Source organism: Apteryx rowi, unplaced genomic scaffold, assembly GCF_003343035.1.
Source record: "Apteryx rowi isolate R43461 unplaced genomic scaffold, aptRow1 scaffold_946, whole genome shotgun sequence".
Taxonomy (NCBI): Eukaryota; Metazoa; Chordata; class Aves; order Apterygiformes; family Apterygidae; genus Apteryx; species Apteryx rowi.
In genome coordinates, this window is record NW_020451256.1 from 148,419 (window position 1) to 161,907 (window position 13,489).

At 39.0% G+C, this 13,489-nt stretch overlaps 1 protein-coding gene across 1 annotated transcript in view; it reads right to left on the reverse strand.

Annotated features, from left to right (window-relative positions):
• ABI3BP (ABI family member 3 binding protein) overlaps nt 1-13,489 on the reverse strand; it is a 177,355-nt gene that overhangs the window by 115,442 nt on the left and 48,424 nt on the right. Inside the window, exons 6-7 of the mRNA XM_026092199.1 lie at nt 10,861-11,042; nt 4,729-4,790 (exon numbers count right to left, since the gene is read on the reverse strand). Coding sequence (XP_025947984.1) covers nt 4,729-4,790; nt 10,861-11,042 — 244 coding nt within the window. The remainder of the gene's footprint in view (nt 1-4,728; nt 4,791-10,860; nt 11,043-13,489) is intronic.

The following is a 13,489-nucleotide window of genomic DNA, read 5'->3' on the forward strand; positions in this document are numbered from 1 at the left end:
TACTTTATAGGAAAAAACATTTGCATGAAAATTCAGCATCAAATTCTTAAGATGCCATTTGAGACCCACTTGTGGAACACATTTTTTGTTTTAACATTTTTTTGATCAACCTATACCATCAAGCTCAGGCTTGAGAAATGCTATCCAAAAACAACAACAACAACAACAAACCCCCAAAACAACAAAAAACCTGTTTCAAAGGGAAAATGAATGGTTGACAGAGTACTCAAATTACAATGAACGAAACATAAAAATGTAAAGGAATAATGTCAATATTTTTCAAGTGATATGTCTTCTTATGTAAATGTTATCAAGAAAGTAGATGAATATTTATATTGTACAGTACAGCACAGTGAATATCCTGCATATTTATGAGCATATTTATGCACAGGTACAATGCCTAATAGGGGAAAATGATTGCATAGTGTCATAGCCTTTCACTATCAATTTACAGAGATATTTAAATGAAAATGAAGAATAGAGTATGAATGTAAAAAAGTTACATTAATACACTACAGACTTTTATAGTACTCCTGGTTTTGTATATTTGTTATGAGACAAAGCATGTTATTTTGTCTGGAATTTTTTTTTATACCTGCAGATTGCCATCTCTTTTCTCTTAATTCTACACACTGCTTCTCATATTTTGAGCATTCCTGGCAGTCTGGGAAGCAGATGGACATAGACGGGGTTTAGCTGTAACTAGATGATTTGTACCAACAGGCAGAATAGACTGCCTACAGCCCCTGCCTGGGACCATGAGAATGAACTCCTATGAAGATACATTAATGTATTCTGCCAAATGAGTCAGTGTCTCAGAGCGCCTGGGTCCTTTGCAATTCCTGGAATATCAAATTATCAGCTATGGCTTGTCCTTTTTTCTATTTTTGATCAGCTTTACAGCTGCAGGAGTTCTCTTCAGAAGACCATCCATTGTCACAAATGCTTGTGCCATGGAGTCCTAACGAGCCTCTCCCTATCATATTCATAGATCAATTCATAATCTTAAGATTATGATTTGGTGGAAAATAAGATGAATGGTGGGGCCCCAGAGCTAGTCATCACATTTGCAGACCATCTGGCTGCACTGACAGGATCCTAAAATACCAAGGGTATCCTTGGATACCAAGAATCCTAAAATACAAGGGAAGGTAGCTGTTTATTATATGAAAGCTATTACTGTCTGTCCCTGAGTAACAACTTTGCATTGGTATCAACATGGTTTGAAATTAAGAGTAGGTTTCATTCATTGTCATTTATAAAGAATACAAAATTATTTTCCTTTCTTACTGCTCATTTTTCTTTATTAGTAGTAAGGCTTATCATTCTATTTTGCATTCTACTGAAAAAAATGTTTCAGATGTTCAGCTTCTGAAGTAACTCTAGAGCTGGTATTTAGGTGACTAACAGGTGGGATGAAATCCAGATATCAGAAGAAGCTGCCCATTTTGTTAGATTTCTCATCAGGAGTCCTTCTACTTAAATAAGCAGCCCTCAAGTCTTACCGAGCACTCATGTAGCTCCAGTGCAAAACTTCAAATTATAATTATTATTGGTCCTTTTACTAGTAAAACGTTCTCATATTGACAAGAGCATCCGTTCTTTGTTGAACAACAATGGCTGACCAAAACTTCAAAATTTAGCTTCTCAGTCAAAATTACTGACATGAAATCCATGTGTACTGCAGTTGCTGTACTTACACTGTTCATCTGCACCTATCTGCAACTGCTGCACTTGAAATCTAACACCATGCTGTCAATCCTGTCATTCTTAGTCTCTAAAAAGCACCTAATACAGATATTTTTATGTCCACTAAAACTTACTACTTGATCAAACCACTTCAAAAACATGAACACATCATCTGTAGGAATGGATGTGTAAACTGTGTTTTCCAGACAGAGAATACAAAGCACACAGAGGTTAGGAGCACTAGTTATTAAAGTGACTGTGGCATCTCAGTAAAAGAAGGATGATGGCAAATAAGGTACTGCTTAACATCAGTCAAAATGTAGAGATGTAAGCTGTATCAAATCTTTACTTTTGACCATGCACCTAAGGCAAATTGTATAAAGGACTGCACTTCTCAGACGTTTTGTCAAAAGGTATATGGCAACATTACTTGCAGAGACACTTATATTTTTCCTTCTTTCTTGAATTCCAATACCAAAAAAAGCCACAAATAACTAACATACAAAAGAGAGACTCCTCAAGGAAGCATTACAGTAAACCTGGACTGATCAAGCTTTTAAAGAGCAGCCATTTTTTCCTCTGGAGTTTAACAAATAATAGAAGCTGCTCTTTGGCTGGAGAAAAAAAAAAAAATCAAAGAGGACTCCACCTTTCAGACTGATGTTATGAAACTGCAGTAACCTAATCAGACAGAAGAGGAAATTAATTCCTATTGCACACTCTCCACCCTACCACCACCCATTCTTTACAAAGGGAAAAAGAATGACCATCCCCAGAGCGCTCCCTTTTTTTTTTTTTTTTTTTTTTTAAATACTGGATGAAACTGCCAAAAGAAACACAAGCCGATATGGGACTGGTGTTGAAAGGGCAGAAAGACTAGATGGACTAGTAATGTTCCTTTAATACACAGCCTTTAAAACGTGTCCTTATGAAGAAGAAGTTAGAACAAAGCTGATGTAAGCCAGTCTTTGGAGCAAAATATGGCACAAACAACGTTTGGCCTAAATAATGCTCATTCTGACTTTGCACTGATGATGCAACTGCATCACCAAAACATACTCCACCTAGTACTGTGGAAACTGAAGTAATACCGTAAACTTAAGGGCTGGCTGTTATCTGCTTCCCAGTCTTTGTTTTATGGCTTTTTGCAATGCTGAAGTGAGAATGGTAAGAGAACTTTTAGAATAAACTTCTATAGAATATTTTCATGATACTTCTGTGGAGGGCAATAGAGCACTACTGCTCTGGAGCTAAACCCTGGGAAGCTGACTAAAAAGACTAAATGTTGGCCCCAGTCCTCCTAACGTGCTTAAGCTGTGCAAATATTTGGAAAACTATTTTAGCTCACTTTCTCAGGACTTCTCTCGCATAAATGGAATCCTTGGTGTCACAAAGCTGGCGCAGCAGAGTTAAGGTCTTGGCATACAGGGCTTGCTAGCAGGTTTAGAAAAGAACCGAGGTTGCACCCTGGATGCCAGAATGAATTACCTGGTCTTGGGCTGCCACATACAACTTCAAAGACAGCTTGAGATTACAGGACCAATGGGAAGAACAGTAGATGTGTCTTCATCAACAACATGATGAGATGAGTACCTTCCTGAATATCCAACCAACTGGCTGTGTAGTACTCACAGGTAAAACATCTTCTCCTCAATGGGAAACATTACTACATTTCCAATAACTGTGGCACAATTTTTACTGCTCCAATTCTGCATGTAATGCTATAGTTAAAGTATTACTGTCCTAAATTAATACCTAATTCTTCCTCCAAGAAGAAAATGCATAGACTGTGGTTTGATTCCTGAAGGATTTCCAGGTCAATATTACAGACAGTTTACAATATTGTACAAAATTAAGTATGCACAATGAAAAAACATGCATGACCATTTCCTACTATGAAAAAAATTGAAAAATCAGACAGAACAGAACAGACAGAAGAACAGACCAGTGGATTGTTTCTTTAAAATAATCACTCATGAGCTAACACTTTTAAATGGCTGAAGTAACAAGGATTCCTACAACTTTTCTTGGGAAGTTCTTCCATAGTCTATCTCATGAATAGTACCTTAAAAACAAACAAACAAACAAACCCCAGAAGATTAACCGCTGAAACTTGCATTTTGAACAAAAAGTAAGGAAAAGAAACATGGAGAAAGCAATTGAATCCCATATAAGAGAAGGCAATGCTCAGGAGTCATGAATAATTTTCCACTGTATTAGAACTAGTCTACTAACAGGTTCAATCTACCATTCCTTCATTTTTGTTTCAGCTCTTGGAAGTAAAAAGTATTTGTATACGTGAATCTATGAATCTGTGAATCCCACCCATGCTTGCTTGGTAGCTGTTATCACAAATACCAGATGAGAAAAAGAAATGAGGAAATGAATAAATATTGGTGTTTATTTTTGACAAAAATCTTCAAATGCTTTAATGAAACTGTTAGAAATTCTAGGTTGCCACCTGCAAAGATTTAATGAATTTCCTGTCAAGCTTGATAAGCAAACTAAGATGCCCTTTCCAGCCCCCTCTGGTTCTGCAAACGCTTCCTTCATATGAGAGAACTACTACTGAATTCCATAGGAAGACTAATGATTTCAGATGACCTGAATATAGAAAAGATCCCTCTGAGAAAAAACAGCCCTATGCTATCGCAAAATGGATTCTCTTCAAGGACAGTCTTGACTACAGAAAATTATCTAAACAGCACAAGTATCACAGGTAAGCAAATCTGACTACTACAAGATGAAAAGAATAAGCAAATTTTGACATTTAGAATCCACATATTGAAACTATCAGCTTCATCTTTTTTAACTCAGAAACAGTAGGTCTGGTCATCTCAGCTACAGCTCTCAATCATTTCATCAATACATACATACAAACACTTCTCTGTACAAGTATTTAGTCTCAGATTTAACAAATTTCTGGTATTGGGGAGCTGTGGCCATAATCTCTTTCTCATTTACTCTAATAGGGAAGAAAAAAATTGACCATACAAAATACAAATCTCTTATCAAGAATAATAGACTATTTTTGCATACCTGTGTTTGGGCATTAGGTACCAACTTGTACATATTCTGGAGTTGTCCATTTACTTTTTTATCTGATTTGATAGAAAGAGAAATAAATACATGAAATTACTTTTTGTTTTGTTCAAAGAAAAGCAAAACAAGCTTATTCAGTTATTGTAAATAGCTTTTTCAATAGCTAAAAAAGTAAGCAGACTTAATAATAAGGTATAAGAATACACTCTGTAGCAGTTTTATTTGGTCCTGTTTCTCCAGATCTTTTTTTATTTCATTAATCTGCAAAGTCTCTTCTTCCTGTATTGATAGGGAGGAAATCAAGTGTATTCTTTTTGTTCTACCACTGGGGGTAATAGAGTTGAAGTGGTCTTTGGGATTTCCTAAGTCAGAGGTGCCTAAGATAATTCTTTAATAAAATTAATATAACTGAAAAAGCTGATCTACAACAAAGAAACTTGAAAGAAGAGGAATTTCTGCAACCCAGTCTGTCAAGCTGGTACCACTAACAGGTACTGGTTGAAAACAGCATGTTTTAAGCTCTCCAATAGTTTTGCTGTCTAAGCTCACCTTTACGAAAAAAATACGCACTTAGCACCAGTAATACAAAACACGCATATCACTTCTCTCTGGCTCTGACATGGTTTCCTTTGTTTCAAAGATGACCAAAGTAACTCAAGGATTTGACTCTCCCCTTTTTCTCCTTAGGCTTTTCCAGGTGTGCCATGGCAGCTACTGAAGCTTCTTAGTCTCCCAAGCTTCTTGTGACAGAGCTGTAAACGCAAAGGAGTAACAGACCCTTTCCCCCACCTCCACAATGTTATGTTCTAATACGATGCTTCAAACTTTGTTTACATCTTCCATCTGGACACTATTCCACTCCTTTCAAGTTGACAGGCCCATAAACAAAAATCAAAGTAAATGTTGATATATTTCCTCCCTATTCTTGCCAAAATGAGCAAACAACAGAAAAAAAAAATCAGCTGTAAAGAACTTTCAATTGAGAGACATTTAGGTTGACAGGCTCTCATGAAAGATTTTTCAAAGTGCTTGGTATTTCTCAGGAACAGGACCTGTTACTGGCCTGAAGACAAGGGAAAACTGACAAAGCTCACGCTGACTTCATGCTTCTGCAAACATCACCGATTTACTGGTCATTATATACTACTTTTATTTTTCTTTTTTACTCTCTAAAAGAATTTTGGATTCTATAAACTACAAATATTTTATTAGAAAGTGGATCTGGAGTAGTGGTTTTTGCCTTTCAGAAGAATCATAGCACTTATTGATTATCTATAAAACTAATAAAGATGAATGGGAAGTGAGTAATCTTTTATACAGTTGACTGTTTTCCTTTGCTGCTTTCTTTCATTGAGCGTTATTTCACTAGGTCTTTTCTAATCTGCCAGGCTATTCATAATATTCATGGCACAATATCTTTGTTAAAACTTGTTTTTTCCAAATATGTAACTGCACATGAATTAAGTGTTCATTCTGTTTACAACCAGCCCATTATCTGCTTAATGGGCTGGATAGCAATTTAATTTGTGACCTCCAAGAAATTAATCTCTGGACAATGACAAATAATGATCTATTTTAAGCAAATATTTGTTTGATCATCTGTCACACTTTTTACATCCCGTCATCTCACTGAGCTGTGAACTAAAAACTGTGTTTGGATGGTTAGCCCTTTCCTTGAAGGATTATGTTGTCCAGAAGGTGTTCTTTGGACCATAACCAGAAAATGCTTACTATTTTGGGATTACAGAATGTAGACATAAAGGGAAATAGCAAGCCCCCAGTATTTAGTTGCTGCAGTGGAACCTACTAAACATACAAGTTTATGTTCTTGAAAAAAGAAATCTCATCTGAAAAGAATATAAACTCTGACAAGAAAGTATCTTTCAAGCCAATTCATTCTGTTTTCACAACTCACAAGAATGATTCCTCTGGCATATAAAAAAGTATGATGTCCATAAGAATATTATTTAGAAATACATGATTTACAGAACAACAAATTTGATGTCAGTGGACACATTTTAATCATACTATCTTGAACACAATATTAAATTATAAATACTATGCACTCTTTATCCCCTCTAGGTGTTCGAACATATTCTATCACTTGCTCTACAGTCTCCTAGAAAATGTTTAAAATCTGGGAAAAATTGCCATTTGGTAAGTTTTACTTAGTGCTCTGAAGCAATGTTTCCTTTTATGGGATAGGCACAGGAAAAGACCACCACCACTCTCCATTTTAAGCTCACAGTATAACAAGGGCATTATTCTGGACTGCTTCAACGACTCTAAGGGGACTGGGCAGGTACTTTAAAGTTACAGCATTCTAATTCATGTTGCAGGCCAGCAATATTTACACAGTATGAGGGCTTTTGCAGTGTTACAAGCCGACCTACAGCTCCCCTCCCTCATCCTGAGTATACTGAGCTGTGTAACTTGGCTATAGCTTGAAACTGAGGTCCAACCCAAATTTCAGAAATCTCACATGAATAGGGCTCTCTTACGAGACCTCCCATTCTTCATTTTTCCAGTCAAGCTCAAAATACTGAGGATAAAAATTTACATTATCTTCTGATAAACATCTTGCTCAGAAATTTCTTTATGTAAATGTTCAAGGAAAATAAATCAGACTGGACAAAGTCTGTTAAGCCTCTCTCATAAGATAGAATTCCTCCATGACAGCAGTAATCTTTTGAGCAGTATGTGGCTTTTTCAATGATTGCTTTGGTGCCACTTTGCCTGCACACTGCCCTGTGGCTTTGGAGAAAAAATCTTGAAATATGACTGAGAACAGCTGGAGATGCTATATGCTGTCTCCATGAAAATTCAAACAATAGCATACATATGGAGTGCTGTCATAGATGGCTACGTGCTTTTTAGGAAAGACAGGCCAGGAAGGTGAGGTGATGGAGTTGCTCTTTATGTGAGAGAGCAACTGGAATGTATTGAGCTGTGCCTAGGGGTGGATGAAGAGCGAGTCGAGAGCTTATGGGTAAGGATTAAAGGGCAGGCTAGCATGGGTGACACTGTTGTGGGTGTTTACTACAGGCCACCTGATCAAGAAGAGGAAGTCGATGAGGCCTTCTACAGACAGCTGGAAGTAGCTTCACAGTCACAGGCCCTGGTTCTCATGGGGGACTTCAACCACCCYGATATCTGCTGGAAAGACAACACAGCTAGGCACAAACAGTCCTGGAGGTTCCTGCAGAGCATTGATGACAACTTTTTGACACAGGTGGTGGAGGAGCCAACGAGGAGAGGTGTGCTGTTGGATGTCGTACTAACAAACAAAGAAGGACTGGTTGAAGATGTGAAGGTCAGGGGCAGCCTTGGCTGCAGTGACCATGAGATAGTAGAGTTCAGGATCCTGCGAGGAGGAAGCAGGGCAATAAGCAGGATCGCAACCCTGGACTTCAGCAGAGCAAACTTTGGCCTCTTCGGGGACCTACTTGGAGGAATCCCATGAGTTAGGGCCTCAGAAGGAAGGGAGATCCAAGAGAGTTGGTTAATATTCAAGCATCACTTCCTCCAAGCTCAAGAGCGGTGCATCCCTATGAGTAAGAAGTCAAGCAAAGGGGGCAGGAGAACTGTGTGGATGAGCAAGGAGCTCTTGGCAAAACTCAACGAGAAGAAGGAAGTATACAGAATGTGGAAAGGGGGACAGACCACTTGGGAGGAATATAGGAATGTTGTCAGAGTATGCAGGGATGCAACGAGGAAGGCTAAGGCCCATTTGGAATTAAATCTGGCAAGGGATGTCAAGGACAACAAGAAGGGCTTCTTCAAATACCTCAGTAGCAAAAGGAAGATTAGAGAACATGTGGGCCCTTTGCTGAACGGGGTGGGTGCCCTGGTGATGAAGGATGCAGAGAAGGCAGAGTTACTGAATGCCTTCTTTGCTTCAGTCTTTACTGCTAAGACCAGCCCTCAGGAATCCCAGACCCCGGAGACCACAGAGAAAGTCTGGAGAAAGGAAGACTTTCCCTTGGTGGAGGAGGATCGGATTAGAGATCAATTAAGAAAACTTGACACCCACAAATCCATGGGCCCCGATGGGATGCACCCACAAGTGCTGAGGGAGCTGGTGGGTGTTATTGCTAGGCCACTCTCCATCATCTTTGAAAGGACATGGAGAACAGGAGAGGTGCCTGAGGACTGGAAAAAAGCCAATCTCACTCCAGTCTTCAAAAAGGGCCAGAAGGAGGACCCAGGAAACTACAGGCCAGTCAGCCTCACCTGCATCCCTGGAAAGGTGATGGAGCAGCTCATCCTGGATGTCATGTCTAAGCATGTGGAAGATAAGAAGGTGATCAAAAGTAGTCAGCATGGCTTCACCAAGGGGAAATCATGCTTAACCAATCTGATAGACTTCTGTGATGGAAAGGGGTCAGGTACTGGGTCCAGTCTTGTTGAACTTCTTCATCAATGACCTGGATGAAGGGACAGAGTGCACCCTCAGCAAGTTTGCTTATGAGACAAAACTGGGAGGAGTGGCTGATACACTAGAGGGCTGTGCTGCCATTCAGAGAGACCTGGACAGGCTGGAGAGGTGGGCAGAGAGGAACCTCATGAAGTTCAACAAAGGGAAGTGCAGGGTCCTGCACCTGGGGAGGAATAACCCCATGCAGCAGTACAGGTTGGGGGTTGACCTGCTGGAAAGCAGCTCTGCAGAGAAGGACNGAACCTCCTGAAGTTCAACAAAGGCAAGTGCAGGGTCCTGCACCTGGGGAGGAATAACCCCATGCACCAGTACAGGTTGGGGGTTGACCTGCTGGAAAGCTGCTCTGTGGAGAAGGACCTGGGAGTCCTGCTGGACACCAAGTTGACCATGAGCCAGCAATGTGCCCTTGTGGCCAAGAAGGCCAATGGTATTCTGGGGTGCATCAGGAAGAGTGTTGCCAGCAGGTCGAGRGAGGTSATYCTCCCCCTCTACTCAGCCCTGGTGAGGCCACATCTGGAGTTCTGTGTCCAATTCTGGGCTCCCCAGTACAAGAGAGACATGGCACTACTGGAGAGAGGCCAGTGGAGGGCTATGAAGATGATTAGGGGACTGGAGCATCTCCCCTATGAGGAAAGGCTGAGAGAGCTGGGCCTSTTCAGCCTGGAGAAGAGAAGGCTGAGGGGGGGGATCTTATGAATGTGTATAAGTATCTGAAGGGAGGGTGTCRAGAGGATGGGGCCAGACTCTTTTCAGTGGTGCCCAGTGACAGGACAAGAGGCAACGGGCACAAACTGAAACACAAGAAGTTCCATCTGAATATGAGGAAAAACTTCTTCACTGTGAGAATGACTGAGCACTGGAGCAGGTTGCCCAGAGAGGTTGTGGAGTCTCCACCTGTGAAGACACTCAAAAGCCGCCTGGACGCGATCCTGTGCAACGTGCTCTAGGTGACCCTGCTTGAGCATGGGGGTTGGACTTAGATGATCTCCAGAGCTCCCTTTCAACCTCAACCATTCTGTAATTCTGTGAAACATGAGAGATTACCAGAGCATAGGCACAAACACCATTTGTAAAATTCCTTGATCAAAAATTAACTTCAATCTGAATTTTTCAGCAGAATGATAAAAGGCTCTTTTTAGTTATTTACTTATTTTAAACTGAAGAGAATCCAGTTCTAAGTCAAAATTCAGTTTTTACTTATTGCTACTAAATATGGGGCCCATTGTGATGCATGCTGGATAGGACAGGCTCTGTCTAGCTTTTAACCAGCTTGCACTTACAAGCAGATATAAAATAAGATTCAGGCAAGAATAGTGCTTTCCATCAACTCAAATTAGCTCTGATCTTACTATGCAAGGCCAAAGAAGAAAGCTTGGGAACCAATCAGAGGTGTAACAATACACAAACAAGATGCTACATGTATCTAAACCAATCATTATTACAGTTGTGTCAATCTGCAGCAGATCCCCTATTATTTGCAAAGAGAAGAGAGCACTTGTCAAAAGAGTAGGTGGTAGTTTTTCAAATACATACTATTCCTAGTTTCACCGATTCCTAAAACAATTCGTTAGGGGCATAGGCATGGAATCCAAACAAGGAAAAATTGATCACTAATTTACTTTAAATAGTATTATGATAGCAAAAGAAAAGCTGTCAAACTGGGTATCTATTAATTATTGCTAAATACTTACTAGACAGAACTGTCTTGTGATTGAAAGTCTTGCTCCAAATACTATCCTCTATGTTGTCTTTAACTCCAAATTCATAAAGTGTGTTTGGCTTCAGATTGTCCACCACGGTCTCTGTAACTGGGCAAAGCTGAAAAACCCATTTCTTGTCTTTATCCTTTTCTCTGTAGCGAACTGTATAGAACCTGTTTAACAAAAACAAACACATAAACAAACATATGTGTGTGTGTGTGTGTTTGTGTGTGTGTGTACTCGCCATCATACAAATCCCAGCATCAAGAGTATTATGTCAAGAGCAAAATAACATTCTCATTATTCACATGGCTTGCAAACAAGCGCGTGTGGTTCTGACCACAAACTGCAAGCTCATTCTACAAGTAGTTTCTGTGATAATCTGACATATGCCAGAACTATGCAATGGAATCATCAGCCTATTAGTCAGGAAGCCTCAACCAATTTCTTAAAGTCTTTTATATCCATCCAGGGTAAGGTGTGCCCCCTAAAATTAGTCCAAAAATATTCGCAAGGGAAAAAGAGTAATAGTTAGCATTTATGCAATACATTGCTCATTCAATTATCCCATTATGTATTGCCCACACTTAAAACAAAAGAGTAAACCAAGATATTACTTTTGGCAGTTTAAAATCAACAATGTGATGAATACTAACACATGATGAAATAAAAAAAAAAAAAAAATCTACAGAAATTGCCCAATTCAATCAAGCAGCACCACCTGAAAAAGTACGGCTGAGTATAAAGGAACACAATGTAAATGATGAGGGTTATGGCACAAGAGCTCCACCACCCCACTACAGTGTCTCATCTTCAATATACATACTGTATTACTGCCAAAACAAAGTGGTTTTTTTTGTTAAAAATAAAAAAATTAAAAAAAGGCAAGGTTTGGCAACTTCTTCCAAGTATTACTGGAAAATGTTACATATATCATAAATAAAATCCATCCATTGTTCTCATCCTTGTCACATTTACATCAGCTGAAAAATGATGAATTCCATCCAATTATATTTTCCCCACTTAACTAATAGCTTCAGGAGAACTAACGCCATAAAACAAACAAAACTAACGTTTTTTTTCACAGTACATGCCTAAGAATCACTCAGAAGCAAAAAAGAAAAACCAATTTTCTCCATTTGCTTTGGGAGATTTAATCCAGATATTACAAAGCAAAATACATGCAGATAAAGGAGGGGACCCAGAGAAAACAACCAAAGTGGGCTTTAATTAACTGAAAAGGTATCATGTCATAAGGTCCAGTTTAAATGAATTAATGGGCCAAATACAATACTGTCAATGCACAAACCCACTTTTGCCAAAGTTAAGCAACTTGCAGAATAGAGTACAAGTAAAAGGTGAAAGAGAAATTTCTACTTCATTATTAAAAGGCAGCCCAAGGTGAGACAAGTGCCAGTGTTGCAAAATACATTCACACACAAGCTTTGATAGTTATGGGATAAAATATATAAGTAAAATCAAATTTGTTTTCTCCACACCAAAAGTACAAGTTCTTCTGTTTTACTAGCTACAGTTCAGAAATTGTGGGCTGGATTAACCATACAAGAGAGAGATTATTGCAGCTACTAAAAGGTATTCCTCTAGGTTATAAAATTAATGTCTGTGTTGGCTCACAACTCTCTTCATTAGCTGTACTACTTTGCATTCAAAACATGCTATCGTCTATCCCAGAATGGTTTGCTTTTCAGTAACGATTAAAGTTGTCCATGAGCATTATAGAACTTCAGTGGGAGTTGGAATAGTTCCTTAGAAATATAATTTATGTGTCTTTATCACTCTGACAACCCTGAGCAGAAAAAAATTATAAGTAATTCTTTGTGCATTTTCAAATGCACAGCAATATTTATTGTTTACCCTGAAACTTATTTGCTGCCTTTTTTCCCCCCTAAACCCAATGCTGTTTTCCTCCTTAGAACATTCAGAACAATTGTATCTATTACATTTATTTTATATTCCCCACAGCTATTTCTCAAGCTATTGTCTTGATGTTACAGAAGGGATACAGTACAAAAAGACTAAGCAGTTTGTTCAATATGGCAGAAGAAAAAAGAATAAAATGAAAAAAAAAAATCCCATTTCCTGAGCTGGGGAAGTAGGCTAACTCAGTAGCTGCAAGGAGTCCTGCAACAGGTATACTGAATTCCTTGCCTCATACACAGCTGAGGGCACATTAAATAACAAGTTTAAAAGCAAAGCAAGTAGACCAGATTTTACTGGTATTCTTTTGAAAAGTTGTTACCACCCCATCGCCAGTCCCTAATGTATGTCTTCACAGCCCTTTTTTGCAGTGATGGCCAGTATTTTCCTTTACTACATGGGCTCCATTTTCATACGTGCAATTTGCAAAGTCAGGCTTGGAAAGAGAATAAATATAATTAGTAATGAATATCCCACTCCCTTCTTATAGATTCCTGGAACACCACGTAAGGGCATTATTAATCTGCATCCTTACTTCTATGGTCTGTGATTTAGTCACACTTCGTATGTCAAGCAGTATAAGATCTAGCTACAAGCCAGACTGACAAAGAATGTTTTTACAATAAATTATTGGCATGTGTTAACACGATGAAAAATTCCTCTCCTTTATTCTCTTAACCCC